At 38.8% G+C, this 22,756-nt stretch overlaps 4 protein-coding genes across 4 annotated transcripts; 1 reads left to right on the forward strand and 3 right to left on the reverse strand.

Annotated features, from left to right (window-relative positions):
• Positions 1-1,232: 1,232 nt before the first annotated feature.
• Positions 1,233-11,705, reverse strand: LOC131311641 (26S proteasome regulatory subunit 7A-like). The gene is made up of 6 exons (XM_058339167.1): positions 10,823-11,705; positions 9,929-10,014; positions 9,647-9,738; positions 9,481-9,558; positions 9,198-9,259; positions 1,233-1,589 (listed from the first exon to the last, which is right to left on the reverse strand). Exons 1-6 carry the CDS (start codon positions 11,038-11,040, stop codon positions 1,559-1,561), a joined length of 567 nt encoding a protein of 188 aa, XP_058195150.1. The 5' UTR covers positions 11,041-11,705; the 3' UTR covers positions 1,233-1,558.
• Positions 3,524-5,152, reverse strand: LOC131311640 (uncharacterized). The gene is made up of 2 exons (XM_058339166.1): positions 4,507-5,152; positions 3,524-4,413 (listed from the first exon to the last, which is right to left on the reverse strand). The coding sequence occupies exons 1-2, from the start codon at positions 4,846-4,848 to the stop codon at positions 3,820-3,822; spliced, it is 936 nt and encodes a 311-aa protein (XP_058195149.1). The 5' UTR covers positions 4,849-5,152; the 3' UTR covers positions 3,524-3,819.
• Positions 11,706-12,254: 549 nt separating the features above from the next.
• Positions 12,255-15,336, reverse strand: LOC131311642 (uncharacterized). Its single transcript, XM_058339168.1, has 5 exons — positions 14,863-15,336; positions 14,601-14,693; positions 14,256-14,288; positions 14,021-14,089; positions 12,255-12,880 (listed from the first exon to the last, which is right to left on the reverse strand). Exons 1-5 carry the CDS (start codon positions 14,926-14,928, stop codon positions 12,617-12,619), a joined length of 525 nt encoding a protein of 174 aa, XP_058195151.1. The 5' UTR covers positions 14,929-15,336; the 3' UTR covers positions 12,255-12,616.
• Positions 15,337-17,264: 1,928 nt separating this feature from the next.
• LOC131311643 (STOREKEEPER protein-like) lies at positions 17,265-17,894 on the forward strand. The gene has a single exon (XM_058339169.1). The coding sequence runs from the start codon at positions 17,281-17,283 to the stop codon at positions 17,731-17,733; it is 453 nt and encodes a 150-aa protein (XP_058195152.1). The 5' UTR covers positions 17,265-17,280; the 3' UTR covers positions 17,734-17,894.
• Positions 17,895-22,756: the final 4,862 nt, after the last annotated feature.

Genomic DNA, 22,756 nt, shown 5'->3' on the forward strand with positions numbered 1-22,756 from the left:
TTTTCGGCATTTTTCTCTCTTCGTAATTTTTTGTTCATCTTTTCGTCGTAACATTTGAGATTATTCCTCCATATCATTGAGAGAAATTGTAAAAGTATAAAAATGTGGACCATAATTGAGAGATTTATATGAGATGACAAAAATACAAAAATACAAAAAATGCTACAGCAAGTTGTTTGATATTTTTTTTGCCTATAGTTTTTTTTTTTTGTGGCCATAATTTTTGAATTTTTAGAATCCTTTCATCAAGACAAATGATTTATAAAGGTATTTTTTTTGCCTATAGTTTTTTTTTTTTGTGGCCATAATTTTTGAATTTTTAGAATCCTTTCATCAAGACAAATGATTTATAAAAAAAAATAACGTCAATCATACCAAAACTCATAAAAGATGAAAAAAATCTAAATTTTTTAGGAAGGATGAGATCTAAAATGGTGTGGGGCAGTTTGGCCCAAATAGGTTTCGTCCTGGGCTTTTGGACTAGGAGTGTCCATCATACGGAAATTGGAAAGAAACAGAGAGAGAACACGATCTCAAGATATTTCAAAAACAGCGTCGTATCATTTACCCAAGTCGTGGTCCTCCAACCTCCTGTTTAAAGAGGGTGAACAAAATTTTTCTCGAACTGTATTCATCTTATTAAAGCTCGTGGCCTCCTATATCGCGATTACAGAACGAGAGCTCACAATCTTCCAAACGACGTGGCCCCACAACCTCCTAGAGCCTTCTATTCACATGTCATTCCACGTAAACATGTGGTGTTGGAAGGCTGAGCTGAATGTGGTCTTATGTGAATGTGTGGTGTTTTGATCTTATTAAAGCTCGTGGCCTCCCATATTGCAATTACAGAACGCGAGCTCACAATCTTCCGAACGACACCATGGCCGTGCAACCTCCCGTCTCCAACATGCTAAGGTCACAATCTAACAAAACAGCATCGTATAGTGCTAGAGTCGTGGTGCTCCAAACTCCTGTTTCCAAACGGGTCCTGCTAAATACAACAGCGAATTTGCTACACGTATCCAATTCATAGGTAGGAAATTGTTGGAAAAACCCTTTGAATTGGCTACTTGTACCAAATTCACAGTTGTATTTAGCAGCACCCTTCCAAAATGCAAGATTTTAATCTCTACATAAAACAACAACGTGTGTTGCACAACCTCCCGTCTCCGAGGTCACAATCTTCCAAAACTGCACCGTACAGTGCTTACATCGGGGTGATTTACTCTAGCGTCTTCCAAACGCGAGTTCAAACCTTCTGTGGATATCCAAACAAACAGATGAGAGTAAGTGATTATCCAAACAAATACTCCTATATTTCAAACTTTGGTAATCTTACATATGAAGTCCAAGAGATTATGTTGAGGACTTCAACAGACTTGAATTTTCATATGTCCGGTTCCAAGAGACAACAATAACAATAATAAGAGTAACCAATATCCCCAATCAACGGGGATATAGGAGGATAGGACATGAGAGTAACCTGTCTTCATTGAATATATATGTACAAAGTGGCTGTCCAAAAATGACTTTTCATTGAAATAGCGGCCTCCTACCTTCAAAAATCAAGATACTTTAGGGACGTCATGCTGTGGAATAATGACACAAATCAAACTCAGAACGCATCAAAACACCTTTGCTTCTTTCATTTAAAATCCAAAGCATAAGTACGTAATGCTCAAGGTTTCCAATTTGAAGACAGAGCTAGGGAGCAATTTTGAAGGGTGGTTTGATGTTTGAATTATTGCTCGGAGCAACCAAATGGTACCTACATCCTCGCGTATCTATTTTTACTTTGGTGTTTGAATATATCTCGGAGATGGTCTAAGTGGATTGTCAGTCAATGAGTGGTAGCTACTAGTATATGAGCATTGCTACAAACGCAACATATTGTTCAAGAAGTTGTACAATGCTCGCATGTACTATCTGGCATCACATCACAGCTAACAGTATGAAAAACAACCAATCCAGTGACCCAAATAAAGAGGAGTCATTTTAAACTCCAGTAGAATCCTTGTAGGACTTCTCTCTTTTCTTCAAATCCACCAAAGATATTCGTTGTCCGTGAGGTAGACCGCTTTGGGGATCAAATGATTCAAATCGCGTCACAACAAAACCCAAATTCCCCTTGTGAAGTTTCTTTGGCTTATGGATACATTGCTTGGTCTACAAGGACTAGAGCTTTTATCTCTCTAAAATAGTGTCTTAATAACAAGGTATCTGTCCTTGAAGAACATGAGAACATATCACTATCAGATCCACAAACTTCACTTGACCCATGTGCAGAATCACACGATGAATCAGAAAGCCATGCACACGTAGGGCGTGTTTGATAGCAGGTTTTGTTTGGAGGGGATTGGTAATGAGGTGGGATTAGGGTAGGGATTGATAAGGAGAAGGGATTGGTAAGGAGATGGGATTGATAATGAGTATGTTTGTTTTGCACCGGATTGAATGATAGGAGTATTATCTACCATATTTGTTTAACATGGGATAGGATTGGATTAAAATATCTATTTCCATTTTTACCCTTATGCAAAATAGTAAAAAAAAATGAAGCAAAATTTAACTCTTCTATTTTTCCCTGTGGCTGTTATATAGGTATTGCAAAAATAAAAATATTACAAAATTTAACTCTTCTATTTTGCAAACATAGAATGAGCTTGAAAACGGAACAAGTACTTGAAAACGGAACAAATCCATGCACTGGACATGCTACTAGAATAGTCCACCAAAACAATTGAACTACAGCACTCCTCATGACAGTCATAATGTCGAACCTGCAGGCCAACGCCTGGAATAGCAGGTCCAATAATAGCAACAACACAGCACAACTACTGGACTGTAATAGCAATCTAAGCAACAAGTAGGAAACTGCAGCAAAACAAAAACAAAAAAAGGAAACTACCCAGTTGCAGATTGGTCACATGTCCACTAACATACTACAACTTTCCAAAAAATAAAAAGGAAACTACTCCATCACTTGGTCAATGAGAGAACCACATCACTTGTTTGCACTGCCATTTCTAAATCACATCAAAATAATACTTGAAACAACCAATACAAACAACAAACATAATAATAAACAGTCATTTTAAATAAATAAATAAATATATATATATATATATATATATATATATATATATGAGGAATTTTCAAGTAAGGGATCCCTCATTTTAACAAAATGAGGGACTTTCATTTCCCGATCAAATTTTGAAAATCCGAACCGTTCAATGTGTGCAGAACGTAATTTTAAGGGTTCTTGCGAGAAATCAGCAAAAAAAATGACCGAAAAGGGCGTCATCTGAGCAGTTTTTTTTAACCGTTCAATGAAAACTGCTCGGATGAAGCCCTTCCCGGTCATTTTTTTTGCTGATTTATCACGGGGACCCTTAAAATCACGTTCTGATCACTTTGAGCGGCTCGGATCATTGAAATTCAATCGGGAAGGAGAGTCCCGCATTTTAATAAAATGAGGGATCTCTTACCGGAACCTAACTCATATATATATATATGCATCTTACAAAATGAGGCAATAACATGCCAGAGGGATCAATTTGCTCATTCCCATATACATGCATCTTACAAAATGAGGCAATAACATGCCAGAGGGATCAATTTGCTCATCCCTATATATATGCATCTTACAAAATGAGGCAATAACATGCCATAGGGATATCATCCCATTAGTGTAGCATAATCCTACTTGAAGTCATACTTAATCTTACAGTCATCATAGTTATAACAAGTTCAAGTTCATATTATCCCAATAACATCATCGTTTTGAATCCCCCAAAAGCTAAGACCATAGACATCCTTCTAGATGGCCCCTGCCAGCAAAAGCGCGACCCACCCAACTTGATCCTCCTTTGGAAAGCTAAAAAACAAGTCCACGCGTTGGGCCTCTTGGACAATTAGAGTGGCAGCCCTCAACCTTTGTTCCCAGTCAAGTGGGTGGTCCATAAGTTCAGCATTAACTTGTTTCCTCTGTAGGGAGAGGTCCTGAGCATACCCTATCTTGTGACCTATCTCACCCATTCTAGTGTTGGTGTTTTCGAAGAATGTCCCAAATGCTTCAGCCATGTCAGAAAGTCCCTTAGTTATCCCATCGGCAGCTCTTTTCCTTTTCTTACCAGCAACATTGGAGGAAGGTGGGACAAAGGACTGTCCGCCATGTGAGTTGCCCACATTAGGTCCCTCTGGCATGGAATAATCCATGAAACTTGTACCCAAACCAGAAGTAGGACTCTCATATCCAAGTTCTTCAGTGGCAGCCTCCCTTTCCATTGCAGCCATTATATCGGCCGGTCCCTCAGCTAAGTCCTCATTTGCCCTATCATTGCCAAACAAGTGCAGCCATTCTTCAAAGTACGGATGAGGCTTATTTCTCATTCCTTTTGCATCAGAATGACTCTACACAAGCGGAAACATACAATGCATTAACTTAAAATCTAAACAACGCGCTAGCAAATTAATAGTTGAGTGTAAGAGGGGAATGAATTTTACCCTCACAAAGCTTTCCCAGACATCATCACTATCAACCAATATCATCTTTTCCGTGTCATCCCATCCAAAACCACTTAATTTCAGCATGTCTTGCAACAGATGGTATTGCTTCCTCCATGCCTTAATTTTTGAATCAATATGAGGATGAGCCCTCAAGTTTGTTCCCGGGAATGCTCTTATGATCCTTTTCTCACACTCCCCATAAAAGCCAGCCTTAAATTGTCCACAATCTAGCTTCCACTTACTATCCTCATTGACCAAGTCCCTCATACAACCGATGAGGAATTCCTCCTCCCTTTTTGACCAAAACCTTCGAGGTTGTTTGCCACTTCTCTTACTCATACCTATTTTTCAGTCCATAATAACATAGGAATGAAACAGAAATATAAAAGCAGAACTTAAACAAGAAAAAATTTGCAAAATCATGAACATAAACGCAGAGCTTAAACATTACTGAAATAAAAAATTGCAGATTGGTCGAGTGAATAAGCATCAATCTCTCTAACATCACATCGAGTAAACATCATTTTCTGCACCAGAATATGACGAAGCAGTAGGTAGAACATCACAAAGTTTACATATTTAGCGACATTAACAGCTTTCAGCAAACATAGATCTCCAATTACAAATTAAAATAACCACTAGGAAGCTCAAATTTTCATCATCTAGCTAAGAGGTTGGACCATAGTTTTAAATATCGGCCGATACGGTACGTATCGGCCGGTTCGTACCGGTATTTGGGACTCCCGGTTCGGATATAGGCCGGTATAACGGTGAGACTGAAATTCACAGGCAAACCGGCCGATTCCTGATACGTATCGATATGTAACCGATTTTTGGACCGGTTCGGCCGGTACTGCCGGTAAGTATCGGTTCGGGAAAATTAAAAAAAAAAAACAGAAAAATGGTTGATCCATTAGCTGAATGTGTACTACAATATGAGGCTAAAGATTAGGCATGCGACTAGAAGAAGTGATGAGGAGAGAGATGATCATTTTAATCCCATTAATCTTGATTACATCTTTGACGAGGATGATCCATTAGCTGAATGGTTGCAAGAGGAAGAGCACGCAATATTGGATGATGTAGACAATTCAGAATGGTTGGATACAGGTGATACGCAGAATCCCCAAAATGTAGACCTATCTGAAAACAGTTCAAGTGGAGGTCGTGGTTTGAGTCCATCTGGTAGTGGCAGTGAGGATGATGATGGTCCTAATGGTTGGGAAACACAAGATAATATAGTTGCATTTTTCTCATATTTGTAAAATCTTATTGAGTTGCCGGTTTTGATAAATTATCGGATATTTCACGTGAAGAGAATGGGCTATTACATGTCATAAATTAATTAAAATGTGATAATTTAAGCCAATGTTTGGGGCAAAAGTATATTTTTCAAGTTTTATACATGATGATTTTTAAAAATTCACGACCGCGACACCCGATTCCCGCGACGTATCACCGATATGTCCCGATACCGATATACCGCGACCGATACCGCGATTTAAAACTATGGGTTGGACACATCTCTAGCTCTCTTGAAACTAAGCAACATTGACCCCACCATTTTGACCCCTATTTGCTTGCCACTCATTGAACATTTGATTTGCCAATGTGGCTCTCCATTCACTCCATTGGTCAGAGGGCTCAACCACATCAATGTACTCATCGTCTTCCTCATCTGGTTGTGGCAGGGGTGGTTGCATAAATTCCTGCGCGAAAGGATCATTGGGCCTCTCACGAGTGATTAGATTGTGAAGAAGGCAACAAGCAGTGATTATCCGACATTGAGTTCTGATTGGGAAGAATGAATGCGACCTAAGGATAGCCCACCTGGCCTTACGTATGCCAAAAGTCCTCTCAACGACATTACGTGCTGAAGCATGCTTCATGTTGAAGAACTCTTGGGGGGTAGTAGGGGCAGGACCACCTATGTAAGTGGACAAGTGGTAACGTTGACCTCGATAAGGTGCTAAGAAACCTTCCCCATTAGTGTACCCCGCATCTACAAGATAATAGTGACCTGTTGAATTTTTAAAGCAATAAGTACGAGTTATTAATGTGGTTATATATACATTACATTAGTTTGTGGGAATTCATACCAGTTGGCACTTTCAACCCGTTTTGCCTACTGACAGCATCTCTAAGAACTCTAGAATCCGATGCGGATCCTTCCCATCCGGGCAACACATAAATAAATTGGGTGTCTGGGGCACACACACCCAATACATTGGTAGCAATTTCACCTTTCCTCGTTCTATACCTTGGTTTATCTACCGCAGCAACACGAACATCAATATAGGTCCCATCTAATGCCCCGAGGCAATTCTATGAAGACAAAAAAACTAAGGGTCAACCAACATACAAATGAGATACAGTTTGAAAATTGTGTTAAACAAAGTGTTGCTACATTTTAAAAAGTATACCTGAAACCACTTCCACCTTTCATCATTGGAGTTTGCCGGCACTGGTTCTGGTACCTTAAGAAGGACGTCTTGGAGCCGTATAACAGCCTTAAGCACGTCATTGAAATACCTACTTACGGTTTGACCACTCCTTGTAAAGTCAAACTTAATCTTACGATTCTTTAAGTGGTGTGCAAGTGTATATAAAAATATCCCAACTTTCTCCTCCACCACAACGAACTTCGAATCAGTTAATCCAACACCTCTGACTAGTGTACAAAGCCTCATGAATGTATGAATATCCACTCGAAGTTGTTCGTGACAATTTACCTCACTATTTCGGATCAACCTATTTAAATTGTCTAATTGGTTTCGAAAGGGATGTGGTGACCTTTCGACATCCAACCTATCTAAACTCTTGCTTAAGGCAATGTGTATGACTACGACAAACAAAGAACAAGCATGATTGATGGAGGCGACAAGATGTTGAAGGGCTATGAATGCATGAATGAGACCCATCATGCTATTTGGTTCTTCATTATTGTCCATCTTAAAAATCACAAACCAATGAAAACAGGAGTTAATCATGGGGCAAGTAGCTAATGAAATCAACACTTTTTGTTAATGAGCAAATTGAGGTTTGAGATTCACATTTGCTTCAGAACAATGCAAGTGCATCATGCACTAAATCAACAAAAGAATTTTTCTTTCGCTCAAACTTTCTATATCAGTAATTATAAATTCAACTCCAATGAAGAAAGTTTGATAAGTTGAGTTGGATTAAGTTGGTGTACATTGTTCTGAACAAATAAGATTTTCCTATATCTGGGATGCCAAAGAAATTACTTCCCTACACACTAAGCAGCTGCAGAAATTAAGTACGAACTGTGAACCCTAATACTTACGAATCAGCAAACCTTATGCCCCCTGGGTTTATCATGTAAGATCAGAATGAGGGAAATTGTGCAGTAGATGTTTCAACATTTTTTAATGAGTTAAAATAGCAAGATCATCAAATTGTGAACAAACTAAAAACATGAATAATCATAGTACTTAAGTTTTCCCAACCAATAAAGCCTAATAAAATAGAGAGAAAAAAATTAAGCCAATACCCAAATAACTTATGAGGTAGAGAATACAGAAGGTTCCAAACAGGCCTCATGTTAAATGAAAAATATCATTATTGGAAAAAACTGAGAAAAAAAAAACCAAATATGGGCTAAAGTTCGAGTAACTGGTTCAGGATGTAGCTTAAACATTGGTTGAGAATGGAGCTTAAACATTACTGAAATGGGGTTCCTTGATTTTGTCAGAGCAGAATTTGATGTTACCTTCCAAAAACCCCAAAATTTATGAGGTAGAGAATACAGAAGGTTCCAAACAGGCCTCATGTTAAATGAAAAATATCATTATTGGAAAAAACTGAGAAAAAAAACCAAATATGGGCTAAAGTTCGAGTAACTGGTTCAGGATGTAGCTTAAACATTGATTGAGAATGGAGCTTAAACATTACTGAAATGGGGTTCCTCGATTTTGTCAGAGCAGAATTTGATGTTACCTTCCAAAAACCCCAAAAAAATTGCACTAGATTGCAAGAAATTCCAACGGAAGAATGGTACTTTACCGCCGTTCGTAGAGCAAAGAGTTGCCGGTGGAGAGGACGATCTGGAGGAGAAGACGATGCCTTTTTCAGCGCCGCACTTCTTGCTCTGGAGGAGAAGACGCGCGAATTTGGTTCTAGGTTTTCTTCATTTATATAGATAGATGAGGGTACTTGTGTCAATCTTTGTAAAAAAGGAGGGCATAAAAGTCTTCCAACACCTATCCCAGGGGGATAGGATTGGTAGTAACACCCCCCCTTGGGTTGGGTAATCCAGCCAATCTGTGGGATTCACAATCCCATGGGACTCCTAATCCCTTCCACCAAATTCAAACCAAACAAACAATTTCAAGTCCAAACCACTTTATTAGTCCAATCCCAAGTCCTTAACTGGCTATCAAACATGCCCTTAAATAACATATATGATACCAAATTTTAGCCGGGGAATTTTCTCCTTCAAAACACCATCCAAGAGTATTGAGTGTGCAGAAAATTACAACACGAAGCACATATTTAGTAATAGAAACTTTTAAAACGAAGATTTAAGGACTCATTGAGGTTAAAAATCACGCATTAATGTATTGGATTATAGAAAAAGTAAAACATGAAAAAATTTCCATTACATTCTGCAATGGATAGCTAAGAACACTTAGTTCAAAAACTTAAAGTTGCAAGGAATAACCTACCCGACACTCATGCCTTCTTCAATATCAGTCAGGGAAACTTTGTCCCCAAGCTCAACAACAAACTGCAGCCATCAAAAGAAAAGATACGGTCAGTAGATGTTGTATTTATGAATGGAAGTTTCAACTAAGTCTGTTCCCACATAATTAGACTATCTAAAGAAAGATATTTCATTGCTAAAAATATAAGAATATCGCTTTAAAGAAGAAAGCAGATAGAAGTATGAGTGCACACCAAAGAAAGAGCATATCCAGCAAACTGACTAGAGGACCATGGAAAATACACCTTTGCAATTTGCTTAACATTTGTAATGTACTTTGCATCTTCAGTGTTTGGGTTGATGATCTTCGTGCACCTTGCCACCTGTTTGCTGAGACCATGAAATTGTTATTACAATCAATTACCAAAAACAGAAAAGAAAAAAAATTAGTCAAGTAGCTAGAAACCATACTTGCAGGGGTTGCTCCTCCTGCATCATGTGCTTATCAGATACAAGATCCCATTGGCTGGGTGCAGCTAAGCCAGTGTCAGACTCCTTGATACCTATGGTAAGAGAGAGACCAAATTTTTAGTTTCAGTATACTCAGGTTCAGATTCCATTTATCCGAATAAAGAAACATATAAGGATAATATAAACTTTTCCATAAGGTGATTTGGCAAAGAACTTGCCATAACACTAATCAAAGCTTAGTTAAAGGACACTCCATTATCCAGCCTGGAGAAGGATACATACCGCACAAATCATTGACCTTTTTGGCCATTTCCTTGATTTCCTTCTCCACTTTCTTGATGCTGGTAGAATAAGGTCCCAAACCATAGAACCAACTTAACAGAAACACAGCAGCAAATAAGATGCTGCAACCATTGCTCCATCAAGCTACTTTAACAGAAAACACTTCAACAACATAAATATTAACAATATTCCAAGACACAAAAGGGAACCCAGTTGATAGCAGCAAGAGAAACAGCAATACCACATGACCAAAACAGAAGGCATATGAATAAACAAGAAGGGGGCTTGGGGTGAAAGAAACACAGAATTTTTCACAAGAAAGTTTGTTGGAGGTGGAAAGTGATGCAAGGGAAAGCCTTTGTTCCTGGAGGACACCCCTTCTGCAGAAAACAAAAAGCCTTGTGACAAATGGATCTGTCAAGAACCGTGTTCCTGGAGGAGACCCCTTCGTATATAGTTGTTCGCAGGGCTGTGCCCCTAATCTTTTCTCTCTTTTTTTTCGGGTAGTTTCGAATGGTTTGCTTGTGTGGATTGATTATATTGGTTGGGATTCCCAAGGCTATGCCGTTGGTCCACGTTGCTTGCAGTTTGGTCCGTTTGTTTCGTAATGTAATCAACTTACCCGAAAAAGAAAAAAAAAGAAAAGAAAAGCATATGAATATCTTAAGACCCCAACAAACTGGCAATATCAGAACATCATCCCAATCGTGCAACATTAAAAGAACTTTCAAATGGTTATTATTTCATTACTTGAGATCCAAAGATAGAATTTTTTGTCTATCAATGTCAACAAACAAAGGATGAGATTAAAATGAAAAAACTATAATTGAGATACAAAGTAGTCGATAATCAACAGAATCAAAATACAGAGAACAAATCTAGCAAGAACCATAAGTTTTGAGAAGAGCGATGTCCTTGTCGAGTGAGCGAGGGTTTAAGAGGGAGAAAGGCAGTACATAAGTTTTGAGAAGAGCGATGTCGTCCTCGTCGATTTGGCAAGGGTTTAAGAGAGAGAAAGACAGTACATAAGTTTTGAGAAGAGCGATGTCGTCCTCGTCGAGTGGGCGAGGGCTCTTCTCATCCTTGATCTCACCTTCTGGATCACCTGCCATCGATTACTATGACCTGCGAATTCTCTCTCTTGATATGCTTTTTTCTTGAGAAACAAACTAAATGAGGTCTGGTCCGAGTTGAATCCTCTCTCTCCAAATTTTGAGGGAACCTGTATTTTATAGGGAAAAAAACCCGAAACCAAAGCCTTTCCACTGCTCAAGGAAAAGCCACAGAGCCATTCATTGCATTCAATAAATAATGGCCCATGCACACATGAAATTATATAATTGCTTTTATCTCTCTTTATTTTTTTTGCAAATGCATTATCACATAGAGCAAAAACCCAACATGCCTCTCAACTGCAACGCCAGTAGCAACACAAATCACTGTTTTTTTTACTTTCTGTGTGTGTGCTCGCCAATCGTGATCCCCATTCATCCCTACCTGTTTCATGCCTCCAACTCTTGAGCTCTGTTTGATCAATCTGGTTTGCAGAACAGTCTAATGTCGCAAAACTTGACTTGAATGTGAAAATCCCGAGCCCACAAATGAATTCAGAAGGGTCTAAAACCTGTGTAGGTACTAAACTACAACTTTTTGCAATTTTAAGGATTCAATTGCATGGAACAAAAAACATTAAGGGGTAAACCGCAATGATGGAATTCTGTCAGGTTAAAGTCAAACATAAACATTTGATTTGACCGGTGAAATGCCAAACCGGGTCAGGCCACTGGGTCGTGTTGATCGTGTTGCGTCGGGTACAATGGATGATTTGGTTGCCAAACCGGGTCAGGCCACTGGGTCGTGTTGCGTCGGGTACAATGGATGATTTGGTTTCCATCTTCTCCACTACTGCAAGTTTCAGAAAAGGTTTTAAATAAGTTATTCACTTGAATAGTTGACCCATTAATTTAATTTAATGTTGCAATTACCATTTTGCCCATCAAACTATTTGTGGGATAAAAGTAGGGAGGGGCAAAATAGTAATTTCACCTACACCATTTAGCGCTAAAACCCGAAACCAATCGTAAAAACAAGATAAGTTATTCACCCTAGTCAAAACGGGAAACACCCCTTAAAAAAAAGCTAAAAGCAACAATCACACGCGAGAATAATTCTACAACTACAAACATGCACACCAACATTATACACACACACACTCACCTTTATTTGTGGGCCCCACACACCCTGGGGGAGTAGCGTGTTTGTATCTCCGTGTGGCTGTTGCAGATTTAAGGTTTGGGCTTATGTTTTATCTGGGTTTTTTAGATGGTGTGTGCCTACAAATCGATGCCTTTCTAACCTTCTTTCACAGTCAGCATGTTCAACAACCTCAATTACCTCTTCTGTGAAAATTCCAAAGACGCCCAACCGCAAGGGAAATGTAGCTGATTCCATGGACTTACGCAATTGTAAAATCACAATATACAAACAAACTACAGGGGGTCAAAATATCTATAGACCATTATAAGATACCCAGCCACTTCTCTTATGTATAACACAACATCCGAAAACCACAAAACAGACAAATATTGAAACTACTATTTAGTGTATATGAAAAAGGGCATACATCCAACACTCTCTTCATCTAACAATCCATAATATCTACTTTCCACTCTATTAACTCAGGAGAATTTAATGGGTGCACCTTTTCATATAGCAACAGTAGGCACTACGAGCAAAGTGAATTACCTCGAGCACTTTCCACTCTAATAACTCGGACACGGCTTTGAATATTTCACAAGCAAGGATATCTAGTTCAACAAATGGGACGCCAGGCATGAGACGACTTAGGTGCTCGAAATTGAAGAGTCCCCAACATTCAAGAAAGAAAGTGTCCCTTACGCAACAACAGTTGTTCCAGACCAATTCCATGATTAGGTGCATTGCACAATCTCTCTGGTTAAAAGGACAAACAAATTAAGAACCAGATATATAGGCACCACACACAGCAATCAGTTTCATGTGCTAACAGTTACTCGCAATGAAATATATCAAAAGGAAAAGTTTCAATGTCGATCCAAAAGGCAAAGTAGTGGACTGGCCAGCCCCTAAAGACATGATTTAAGAGCCAAACCATAGTGCTCTATAAGCATACAAGTATAACGAGAGACAATCCTTGTTGACCAAGTGTGCTGATTATTGTGTCCTCTTTTACATGCCCTGGGTTTAAGGCCAAACCATAGTGCTCTATAAGCATACAAGTGTAACGAGAGACAATCCTTGTTGACCAAGTGTGCTGATTATTGTGTCCTCTCCAAGTAGTATCTTTTTTTTCTTTTCATTTTTGTCTCTTTTCCTTTTTTCTTGTACTTCTTTTAAGAATCAATTGAAGTTTTTCTGGATCCTATAAATCCTCTAACCACCAAATGAACAAAAATCATGCATATAACTTTCATGTCAATTTTCACACTAAACGTCCTATGAAATTGTTTTCTTGACGTTTCTATTTACAAAAACAGCCTAAAAGGTAGTTTATTTGTCGAAAACAGCAATTAGTGCAATCGCATGGAACACAAATAACAAAGATTATCGTGAATCGAACAGTTCATCAACAATTCTGTACCCAAAAAAAATTCACCTATATATTTGCACCAACTTTGTCTAAATCCTCAATTGAATTGCAAATGAATTCAAATTCGTAAGATTTTGACCACTTTGTAAGAAACCCCTAGTTAACATATTTCACTAAAGAAAGGTATACGGATAGAATAAATGTATCTAGAACCACCACAAAAGGGTGACTTTACATCGGTGATGAATGTCGCAATCCACTTTTCTTTCAAAATATACACCCATTTTAACATGTCTTAGGTGAAGCTATGTTCCATGGATTCTTTCAGATGTAACATATCAGTATCAGACACTCACCCCTCATGTAGAGGGATGGAATCCCTGTTCAACATATTACCTTAGAAAGCCACCAAGCACGCGTATTTTGCAATACGCATCCACAGAAGTTTCATACTGTGCTAACAGTTTTGTTGAAGTAGCAGAGAATATTTTCCTAAGAGATAGATTGTAGGTGATTCCCACTACCTTCAGTGGTGGATAATGCTTCATGAGGGTAATGGCGCATTCTGTTAAGACTTCAGATACACCCGCGTCCTACATACATGGAAATCATATCATCAAAGCATTGCATAGCTGAAAATTTATCCTAAACTAGTCTACATAGTAGAGCAATGAGAAAAAGACAAAAAAGAGAAGCACAAATCCTTCTAATATACGGACACAATTTTAAGTTCAAATAGAGAAGATTGTAATCAGATACCTCAAACATCCAACTGCGCTCAGCCATCCATACCTATACCAATATAGATGGAGACAAATCAAGTAAGCTCTCAAGTACAACATCAAACCTTTTCCGATATTGAGTAGGTCCAAGTATGAAGTAAATTTTAACAAGCCTAGGGGGTTCCGATTTCAAAGGGAACCACCTAGATGAAAAATGACCAAGAGAACATTTGCCTTGGGAATATTCTGATGAGAGTCGGGCTGTTATCTCCATTGGTGCACAAATAGATGTTTATACTACAGTTACTTTGCCAATGTGTAAGTGAATGTGAAAATGGCAAGAGTACAAGCAGTGTCTTCCAGTCGCAGTTGTAGCAGTTACCTCTAAGATGTTATTAACATCACATTCGTAAAGAAGGCGGAAATCTTCCACTATCTCCCCTTTGGCAATGGCCAGTATAGCAGCATTCACAGTCTATAGAGAATCAGAAAAACCGCACAGTCAACTTAGTGAAAACATCCATTTTGCACAAAATCAACAAACTCAAATCAAGCTTAAATTTAATGTCAAATATACATGTACTTTTTCAGATGAACCATAGCCACAGCCAAATATTGTATATTGCATTCAGAGGCACACAAACCTTGTATGAGCAGAATAATGCCTTCGTAAACTTCAGACGCTCAGCATTCAACTCTTCCTGGTGCATTTGGATAGAATCTTCCTGCAAAAGGAGCAGAAATTAAGGGCAATCAGCGAGGCACTTTGTTGAAACATCAAATTTTAAATAAAAAAATCACGTTCAGTTGAACAAATCTATGACCTTGATCATAGTGTAAGTTATGCACCTGAAATCAACTGAGGGTTGCCTCTCTTTTTTTGGACGTATCAAATGCTAAAAGAACCAAGCACTATGCATACAGACTTATGCAAAAAGTTTATAGTGGCCCTGGTTCATCATAAAATTCATTGGAATTCACAAATTGCCTCCCCATATCACATGCTTACAAATTACAATGCATGTGTGAACTATGGAAGCACATGAGATTTGGAAGAACAAAAATTGGTTTGTGGAAGTTACCCACAAAAAGAGTGGTCAGCCGTCAGCTTGACAGCTTGCGACACACAAACGTGGGGTACTCAACAAATAAACTCCTCGTGTGCATTCTAGCTAAAAAATGAAGACATGGGTTTCTTAACTGCCCACAATCCCACCCAGTGGAGTGGAGTACTGGTTCACCTAAAAACGTAGTTGGGTGGTTCATTACTCATTAGTCAGAGGAGAACAATGGAGAGGAAAAAATACAGAGAGAGTAAAGTCCAAAGAAGAAGGAAGAACGAACCAGTTCTCTCTCTCTTTCAATAAAATTCCCATTTCTTCTCTCACTATCGATTTGCTGGAGTTACCATCTTGTGTTAGGTGTTAAAATCCAATACATTTTGGGCTTGAAGATTTACTGATGCTAAAAAAATGTGTGGGACGGCGCAAAGTTGAAATTCTGTTGTCTAACAATTCAGCCGCGACAAAAGCTGCCGAACAGTGTAAAGTTTAAAGCATTGCCATACACTTACACTGGTTCGGTCCCATAAAAGCCGCCGAATGGTGTAAAATTACATCTTTTTGCTGCCAACCGATTCAACCACTACAAAAGCCGTTGACAGGATCAAATGGAAAAATTCAAGTACGCTACAAGCCGGCGTAAGCAAATTAAAATTCAGCCGAATCAGCCCCACAGGCTTTGTTATTTTGCCTCCCACGGCTTATTACACATTCCATGTGTTCTATAAAATTAAGTTGTTAACAGCTTTAAAAATCTAAGCATTGAGGTGGCTTTAAATAGCCACAAAAAGAGCTATTCGTTTGACTTGCTACGGCAAAAATTGTGATATCATAGTGAAGAATCATGTTTGGCCTTAATAGAAATAAAAAAATCATCCATGTCATTCAGGAACACAGCCTATCAAGGCACTTATCAAAAAAAATTACTGAGAACTAAGGCCTCCCAAAAAGTCTTTCATGCAAAAGAATGAGGCAGTACAAAATCATGAATTCATGAATGCATACGCTGTTACTTGTCCCTTCTATGGGGTCATAGAAAAATACAAACCATTCAAGTCCAAATTCCGAACTCCGTTGACTTGATTCCGAATCAAACTCGGATACAAAAGCAACCCATTCACATGAGCACAGTCATAAACTTTGTGCATTTCAACCGTTCACCAACAAAAATCAGATTCCTAAATCGAAACTACGTTGACTTGATTCCAAACTAAAATCGGGTACTAAGGGTACCCATTCAAATGGGCACAGACATAAATTTTGTGAACTTTACATGTTCACCAACAAAATAAAATGTTCCCAAAATTGGAACTACATTTGCTTGATTTTGAATCAAATGCGGATAAGTAAGCAACCCATTTAAATGCATGCAATCACAAAATTAAAATGATTTAGGACCGGCATATGATTGGTATAGGAGTGCGTGCCAACCTGGTTGAGATATGCTCTTCACAGTGATACCGCAATTCCTATGTTAATAAATATAACAGTCCTGCTATCCGCAGGGACAATTTGCAGAGAACCACGCAGAGACAAACGCATTTGGCCCCATTTCGGGTCCCGAAAAAATCTAAAAAAATATCCATAAATTTTTGAATATTATTTTATGGAGCCCAGTAAAAAATCAGCTTGATAAGTATTACTTTTGGATTCGTAGGGGCGAAACTGCTCAGTTCGTCCTTACGAATCCAAAAGTAATATGATCAACCACATATTTTTTATTCGAAAACGGCACCTCGAAAAAGTAGGCCAAAACATTTTTGGACAGATAGATAATGGACTCGGGGTGCTGTAGTGAAATACTAAGGGGGGTGTTTCGTAACCTTTTAATTTCAGTTTTGATTTTTGTTTTCATCACTTTTTTGAAAACTAAAAAAGAAAACTTGTTTGGTCATATTTTTACTTTTTTGTTTTTAAAAAACGTTTTTAGAATTTCTGAAAATTATGAAAACTAAAAAAAGGAGTTTTACACTGTTTTAAAAACAGAACTTCGGGAGTCGAATGGGCCATCGCGGCTACATCTCTCTCTCTCCTATTCGATGGCTTCGAAGCTGGCTCAGAAGCGAGCTCCCTTGGAAGAAGATCCTCCTTCCAACAACCGCCGCCGCCGCCGCGACAAAAACCCCAGAACCCAACTCGCCGTCGGACTCCAACTCAGGATTCGACTCCGAAACTCCCTCGGCCCAACCCTCTCCCAGCGCCTCCGATTTCACCATCAAGCCCATGGAAAACCCAAAAAAACCCACTTCTAAGCCCTCCGCCAAACGCCCCGTTACAGAGACTGATAATGGCAAGAAAAAGAAGGCCAAGGTTGAGGAGGAGGAGAAGAAGTCCGGTGGCTCAGTTAATCGGTTGTGGAGCAAGGATGATGAGACTGTGATACTTAAGGGGATGGCTGACTTCCAGTTGAAGAAAGGGGCAGACCCTTTTTCACTCATGGGTGAGTTTCATTAGTTTATTAGGAAATCCTGTCGAAGTTTCGAGGAGTCAGTTGATGGATAAGGTTAGGAGGCTGAAGAAGAAGTACGAGATCAATGCTAGGAAGGGGAGAAGGGGGCGGACCCGGGTTTTTCGAAGCGACATGGAGAAAATTATGCAATTGGTCAAAAAAAAATAAAAATTTGGTGGAAGTAGAAAGTTAATCAACTAAAAAGACCAATCATATTGGTGTTAATTGTTTGAATGTGACATCTTCAAGAAAATATATATATTTTTGTTTGTGGAACTTTTTTCTTTCATTTTTTCTAATTTCAGTCAATTTGAAGAATAAAAACAAAAACAAAAATGATACTACCAAACATGTTGTGTTTACAGTTTTTATTGTTTTCAAAAAGATTATTACCAAACATGTTTCCTGTTTTTGTTTTTATGAAAAACATAAACCTGTTTCTATTTCTAGTTTTTTGAAAATTGAAAACTGAAAAGGTTACCAAACGCACCCTAAGAGCATCTCCAATCCAATACCCTATTTGAGAGTATCAAAATACTCTATTTTTATTCATAAAGTGATTTTAGAGGAAATCACTATTTCTATTTACTCCAACCACAAATCCTCTATTTTTCCCTCTAAAATTTTCCTCCAAAATTAACCTCTACCAATTCCCTCTAAAATTAGCTACAGGTTTGAATAATATAGCTACTAGTTTTTAGTTTTAACTACTTTAATTAAAATGGCACATTCCATTAGCCACTGGCTTCATATAACCAAAAAAAACAACCAAGACAAAAATACTTACAAAACCTGTGAAATGTACTAGAAGTTAAGCACAAGTCCTGTGGAATTAAGTTGATATTGTAGAAGTGTAGACAGTGTTAAAAGGTTGACATAAACGTGCAAGGGTGAAAGGATATGGTTAACATAAACAAAATCTCATAAAGATACAAATGCCAATTTAAAAGGTGAATAGTGTTATAGAGGGAATCTTCCATATTTTCTCTCATTCTCTAAATATGGAGGATCAAAATCTCATCCTCTCAAATAGAGGAGACTTTAGAGGATGGGTTGAAGGAATTCCATACTCTCAAATGGAGGAATAGAGCATGGGTTGGAGATGGTCTACGAGTGCATATCTGAGGTGTTGAACACAAATTTCGAATCTGCAAAAAAGACCAAAAAAAATGTTGAACAAGAGTTAATATTTTATTGATGTATGAAATTAGGGTTTATAATCTCTAAGGTATTTTCTAATCAAAGAAAATAAAGTTTTCTGATTCTTATCTTCGGTTGTTAAAACGAGAACTTGATGCTGTTTGTGGAGAAGTTGATGACTTGGGTTGAAACTTCTTCGAGGCTTTGAAGCTTCGATTCGAAGAACTTCTTGGGCTTGGTTTTGATCTTCAGAGCTCTAGAGTTTGTATGCTTCAATGTGTAGATGGATCCAATATGAGAGGGAGCACCTCTATTTATAAGGACATGGGATGGAGATTTCGTCCCTAACCTTCCATATTGATCTCTTTAAGTATTTCTTTTATTGAATTTAAAAATAATAATGAGTATTTGATAATTACCTTTTCTTTTCTTTTCTTTTAGAAAAATGTAATTATATATAAAAAGATATATTATTATTCACCAAGTAACCTAATTTGACTGGCCGGACTTAATAAAATAATAACTGTGTCATTTTGACGCGTGGTACTATTTGATTGATCCATTTACATGCCTTTGACTTTTGACCATGGACACTTGGCATTAGTTGATTGGCCCGTCCATGAAACTTTGACTTTGACTTTGACTTACAGGCATTTGACAACATTTGATTGGCCAATTTGTATGCCCTAGCAACACGTGACAATCTGTGGTAGGCTAGAATTTTACATGCTTACATGAGATCCCAACATCCAAGGCGGACGCACATGGGTACAAGGGAGGGTGGCCAACCCCACTGGCTGCCAAATTTTCCTTGGGATAGGTATAATTTTTATCCCATTTTTACTAATTTGACCCCAAATTTTCATAGGAATCTATATAATTTAGCTATTTTGACCCCACAAAAAATTTCTAAGTTGCTTCAACTTGTTTTAAGTACATAGAAATCTCAAGCGTTCTCTTCTTTTCGAAAGTTGATAATGCTAGAAATGAGACCATCATGTATTATTTTTCAAATATAACAATTCTTTTGAGGCCAATTATGAGGAAAAAATGAATTACTAGTGCATATTGATCTTATAATTAACCTTTTAATTTAGTTATTTTTGGACTTGTGCATAGAAAAACTATATTGCATATGAATCCAATTTTTGACCCCATTGACCACAAACCAAAATTCTTGACGGCCCTGCCAACATCAGTCCCGCATCGACCAGATTACAAAAGCTACCTGTGAGGGAGTCTTATATATATTGAGCACCACCTGCCTCAGCTGCGAGCATGAGCTAGCGACGCTACCGAGCTGCTGTGAACCGAGCTCGAGCTTGGCGAATGGGTAGCGAGCCGAGCTTGAATGTGCCAAAGCTCGGCTCATTTGCAGCCCTAATCACAAAGAAATGGGAAAGATACAGAGAGAGAAATTGATCTCAGGATATTTTGAGAACGGCATTGATTCACCGAAGTCGTCCAGACTTTTAGCCCGACGAGGGCCGACTTAGTGGAAGTATTTTTCATGCAAAAATGCACTCAATATATGGTCCGTTGCTTATCGATCAGAGTTGGTATTGTTAGCACTAAAATGGTCTGCTTGTAGTGGAAAGTCGGCCCCTCTGCAAAATCCCACGACTTGCCAAGGAAACGATACCTGTTCGTTTGTACTCCATGTGGTTAGCAGAAAGCGGGCCGGAAACAAGTACACTGAGCTTGAAGTCCTTTCGAACTTTTCGATTTCTCCGCGATGTTCTTGATCCCTAACGATTCACTCAAGATGTCGATCTGGATGGGATGATTGATCGGGTGTGATGCTAGCTACGATGTAGTAACAAACTGCTTATTTTGAAATATGATATAACTCTTTGGCGTGCCAAAATAACTAGATTTCCTTGCTCTATGAACTCTTACGGTCCAACTTCACAAGATCGTCTCCAACAATATCTTCATTTGTTTTTTTTGACCAAATTGTGTTAGTTCTTGATTCCGCATGTGGCACGCTATGTTCTTCTTCAATCATAGGAAATGCTACAGTGTTGGAACTTAGAAGTGAGAAAAGCTCAGCGATATTAACAATAGCGAGTCTAATGCTAGCTATGTTGATGAGCAAATTAACGATTAGAAGGACGAGAGAGGGGAAAGGCAATACTACCGCGGTTCCCTTAGTTAAGGATTCGTTGCGAATATACCTAATGGAGTACTGCAGAACATTACCATAGCTTTGAGATACAAAAATGCTACAGGTACCGAAATTGGGGGACCGAAATCGGACCGACGGCCGCCGGCGGGCCGTCTCCGGCCACCGGACGGCCGATCCGAGCCGTCCAAAAATTCTAAAAAAAAAAACCGAGGAGGCCGGCACGGGAATCAACGTCATCCGAGGTGTGTAGGGTGCTTGATCGGAGCACCCATTTTCGTGTGTATATGTGTATATGTGTATATACACACGAAAAGGGGTGCTCCGATCAAGCACCCTACACACCTCGGATGACGTTGATTCCCGCGTGGGCCCCCTCGGTTTTTTTTTTTAGAATTTTTGGACGGCTCGGATCGGCCGTCCGGTGGCCGGAGACGGCCCGCCGGCGGCCGTCGGTCCGATTTCGGTCCCCCAATTTCGGTACCTGTAGCAACACTCAGATACAAAAAGATATCATTCACCAAATTCTCTTCTAGATCAAGCATCAGTATACATAATCTAGACCACGAGACGCAATGATCTTGGCCTATAAAAGTGAGAAACTACTGAGCATTCTTTTCAGGATATATTCCAGTTTTGAAGGATCAAATGAGTCATGTCTCTGAGGTCGGTTTGGATCTTGGATTTAGGGAGGCTTTGCAGAGTGGAAAGAAAAGAGAAAGGACCGTGAAGCCAAATCTTTCTTTCCTTTCCCTTGGCTTTTCGTCTCCCTTCCTCAACCCATTCCCAAATTCAAGATCCAAACACAGCCTGAGAGCATCAGTGCATTTCAAACCAGATGGGCGTTTGCATACATTAGATCAGCAACTATAAATCTATATGGGTTTTGCTTGTTTGAAGTGAGAAGCTTCTTGGTAGTCGAAACAGGAAGGAAAAAACAAGGAAATTCTTCCTTGAACGGATCTGATCTTACCAAAGGTTTTTTGAATGTGTAGCGGATACAGACACAGATTAGTCTCGTCTTTTTAGCTCACAATCATTTTGGCTTGTAAGTACAGAAAAAAGTCGCGGCCATGTTGTTCTGAGGAAATTTCTGAATAGAAGATATGTGCGAAATCCATCATCGCCTTATGTGCCATAGCCGAGGCATGATGTGCCCGAACTTATTCATTTTGGGAAGGTTGATATTTGGCTCCTCTCATTCTCAACTAAGATGCCCATCATTTTGCTAATTGATTTCTAATAAAAATCTCACCGATATGTCTTTCTGACCGGGTTTCTTCGTAGAAATTCTGTCTGTATATCAGTTCCTTGCACGATGGACGACACAAGATGGCACAATGCACGTACATGAACTTACACACAGTGACATGCTTTGGTCTTGTGAAAGTTATAATTGCAAGTACGGAAGATAAAGCGAATACTACGTCTCCTTTCCCTCAGCTGCCTCTTGAAATCGATAATCAAGCAAAGCTTAACCTAATTTATCGCGTGCTATTACGATGCCGATAATAACGGAATTTTTGTCATGATCCTCACCTTTTTGTTTAAAGCTGTGTCGACTTGTTTATTAGCTACAGATTCACCAAAAAAAAGGTTTCATTTTCCTCGTGTAGGTGAATCAAAAGCCTGGAGGAAGAACAAATGTTATTTTCTGAAACTTTTGGACTTGGGAGTAACATTGTGGACCCTGAAATGTGCCCTTCACAAGCTCGGATTCAACTCCGCTTAAACCGCAGTGATGGATTCCCGCTGGGACCTGA

This window comes from Rhododendron vialii, chromosome 12a, assembly GCF_030253575.1.
Source record: "Rhododendron vialii isolate Sample 1 chromosome 12a, ASM3025357v1".
Taxonomy (NCBI): Eukaryota; Viridiplantae; Streptophyta; class Magnoliopsida; order Ericales; family Ericaceae; genus Rhododendron; species Rhododendron vialii.

What these genes read in the sequence shown, in the direction of transcription:
- LOC131311640 (XM_058339166.1), bottom strand. Translation starts at nt 4,848, where the DNA reads ATGAGTAAGAGAAGTGGCAAACAACCTCGAAGGTTTTGGTCAAAAAGG. An exon ending in TCTGGGAAAGCTTTGTGAGG is followed by an intron (nt 4,414 to 4,506) that starts GTAAAATTCATT and finishes CCGCTTGTGTAG; the next exon opens with AGTCATTCTGATGCAAAAGG.
- LOC131311641 (XM_058339167.1), bottom strand. Translation starts at nt 11,040, where the DNA reads ATGGCAGGTGATCCAGAAGGTGAGATCAAGGATGAGAAGAGCCCTCGC. An exon ending in GACATCGCTCTTCTCAAAAC is followed by an intron (nt 10,015 to 10,822) that starts TTATGGTTCTTG and finishes GTTAAGTTGGTT; the next exon opens with CTATGGTTTGGGACCTTATT. An exon ending in AAAGGTCAATGATTTGTGCG is followed by an intron (nt 9,739 to 9,928) that starts GTATGTATCCTT and finishes CTCTTACCATAG; the next exon opens with GTATCAAGGAGTCTGACACT.
- LOC131311642 (XM_058339168.1), bottom strand. Translation starts at nt 14,928, where the DNA reads ATGCACCAGGAAGAGTTGAATGCTGAGCGTCTGAAGTTTACGAAGGCA. An exon ending in ATGTTAATAACATCTTAGAG is followed by an intron (nt 14,289 to 14,600) that starts GTAACTGCTACA and finishes ATATTGGTATAG; the next exon opens with GTATGGATGGCTGAGCGCAG. An exon ending in AGCATTATCCACCACTGAAG is followed by an intron (nt 12,881 to 14,020) that starts GTAGTGGGAATC and finishes CCTTTTAACCAG; the next exon opens with AGAGATTGTGCAATGCACCT.
- LOC131311643 (XM_058339169.1), top strand. Translation starts at nt 17,281, where the DNA reads ATGGGCCATCGCGGCTACATCTCTCTCTCTCCTATTCGATGGCTTCGA.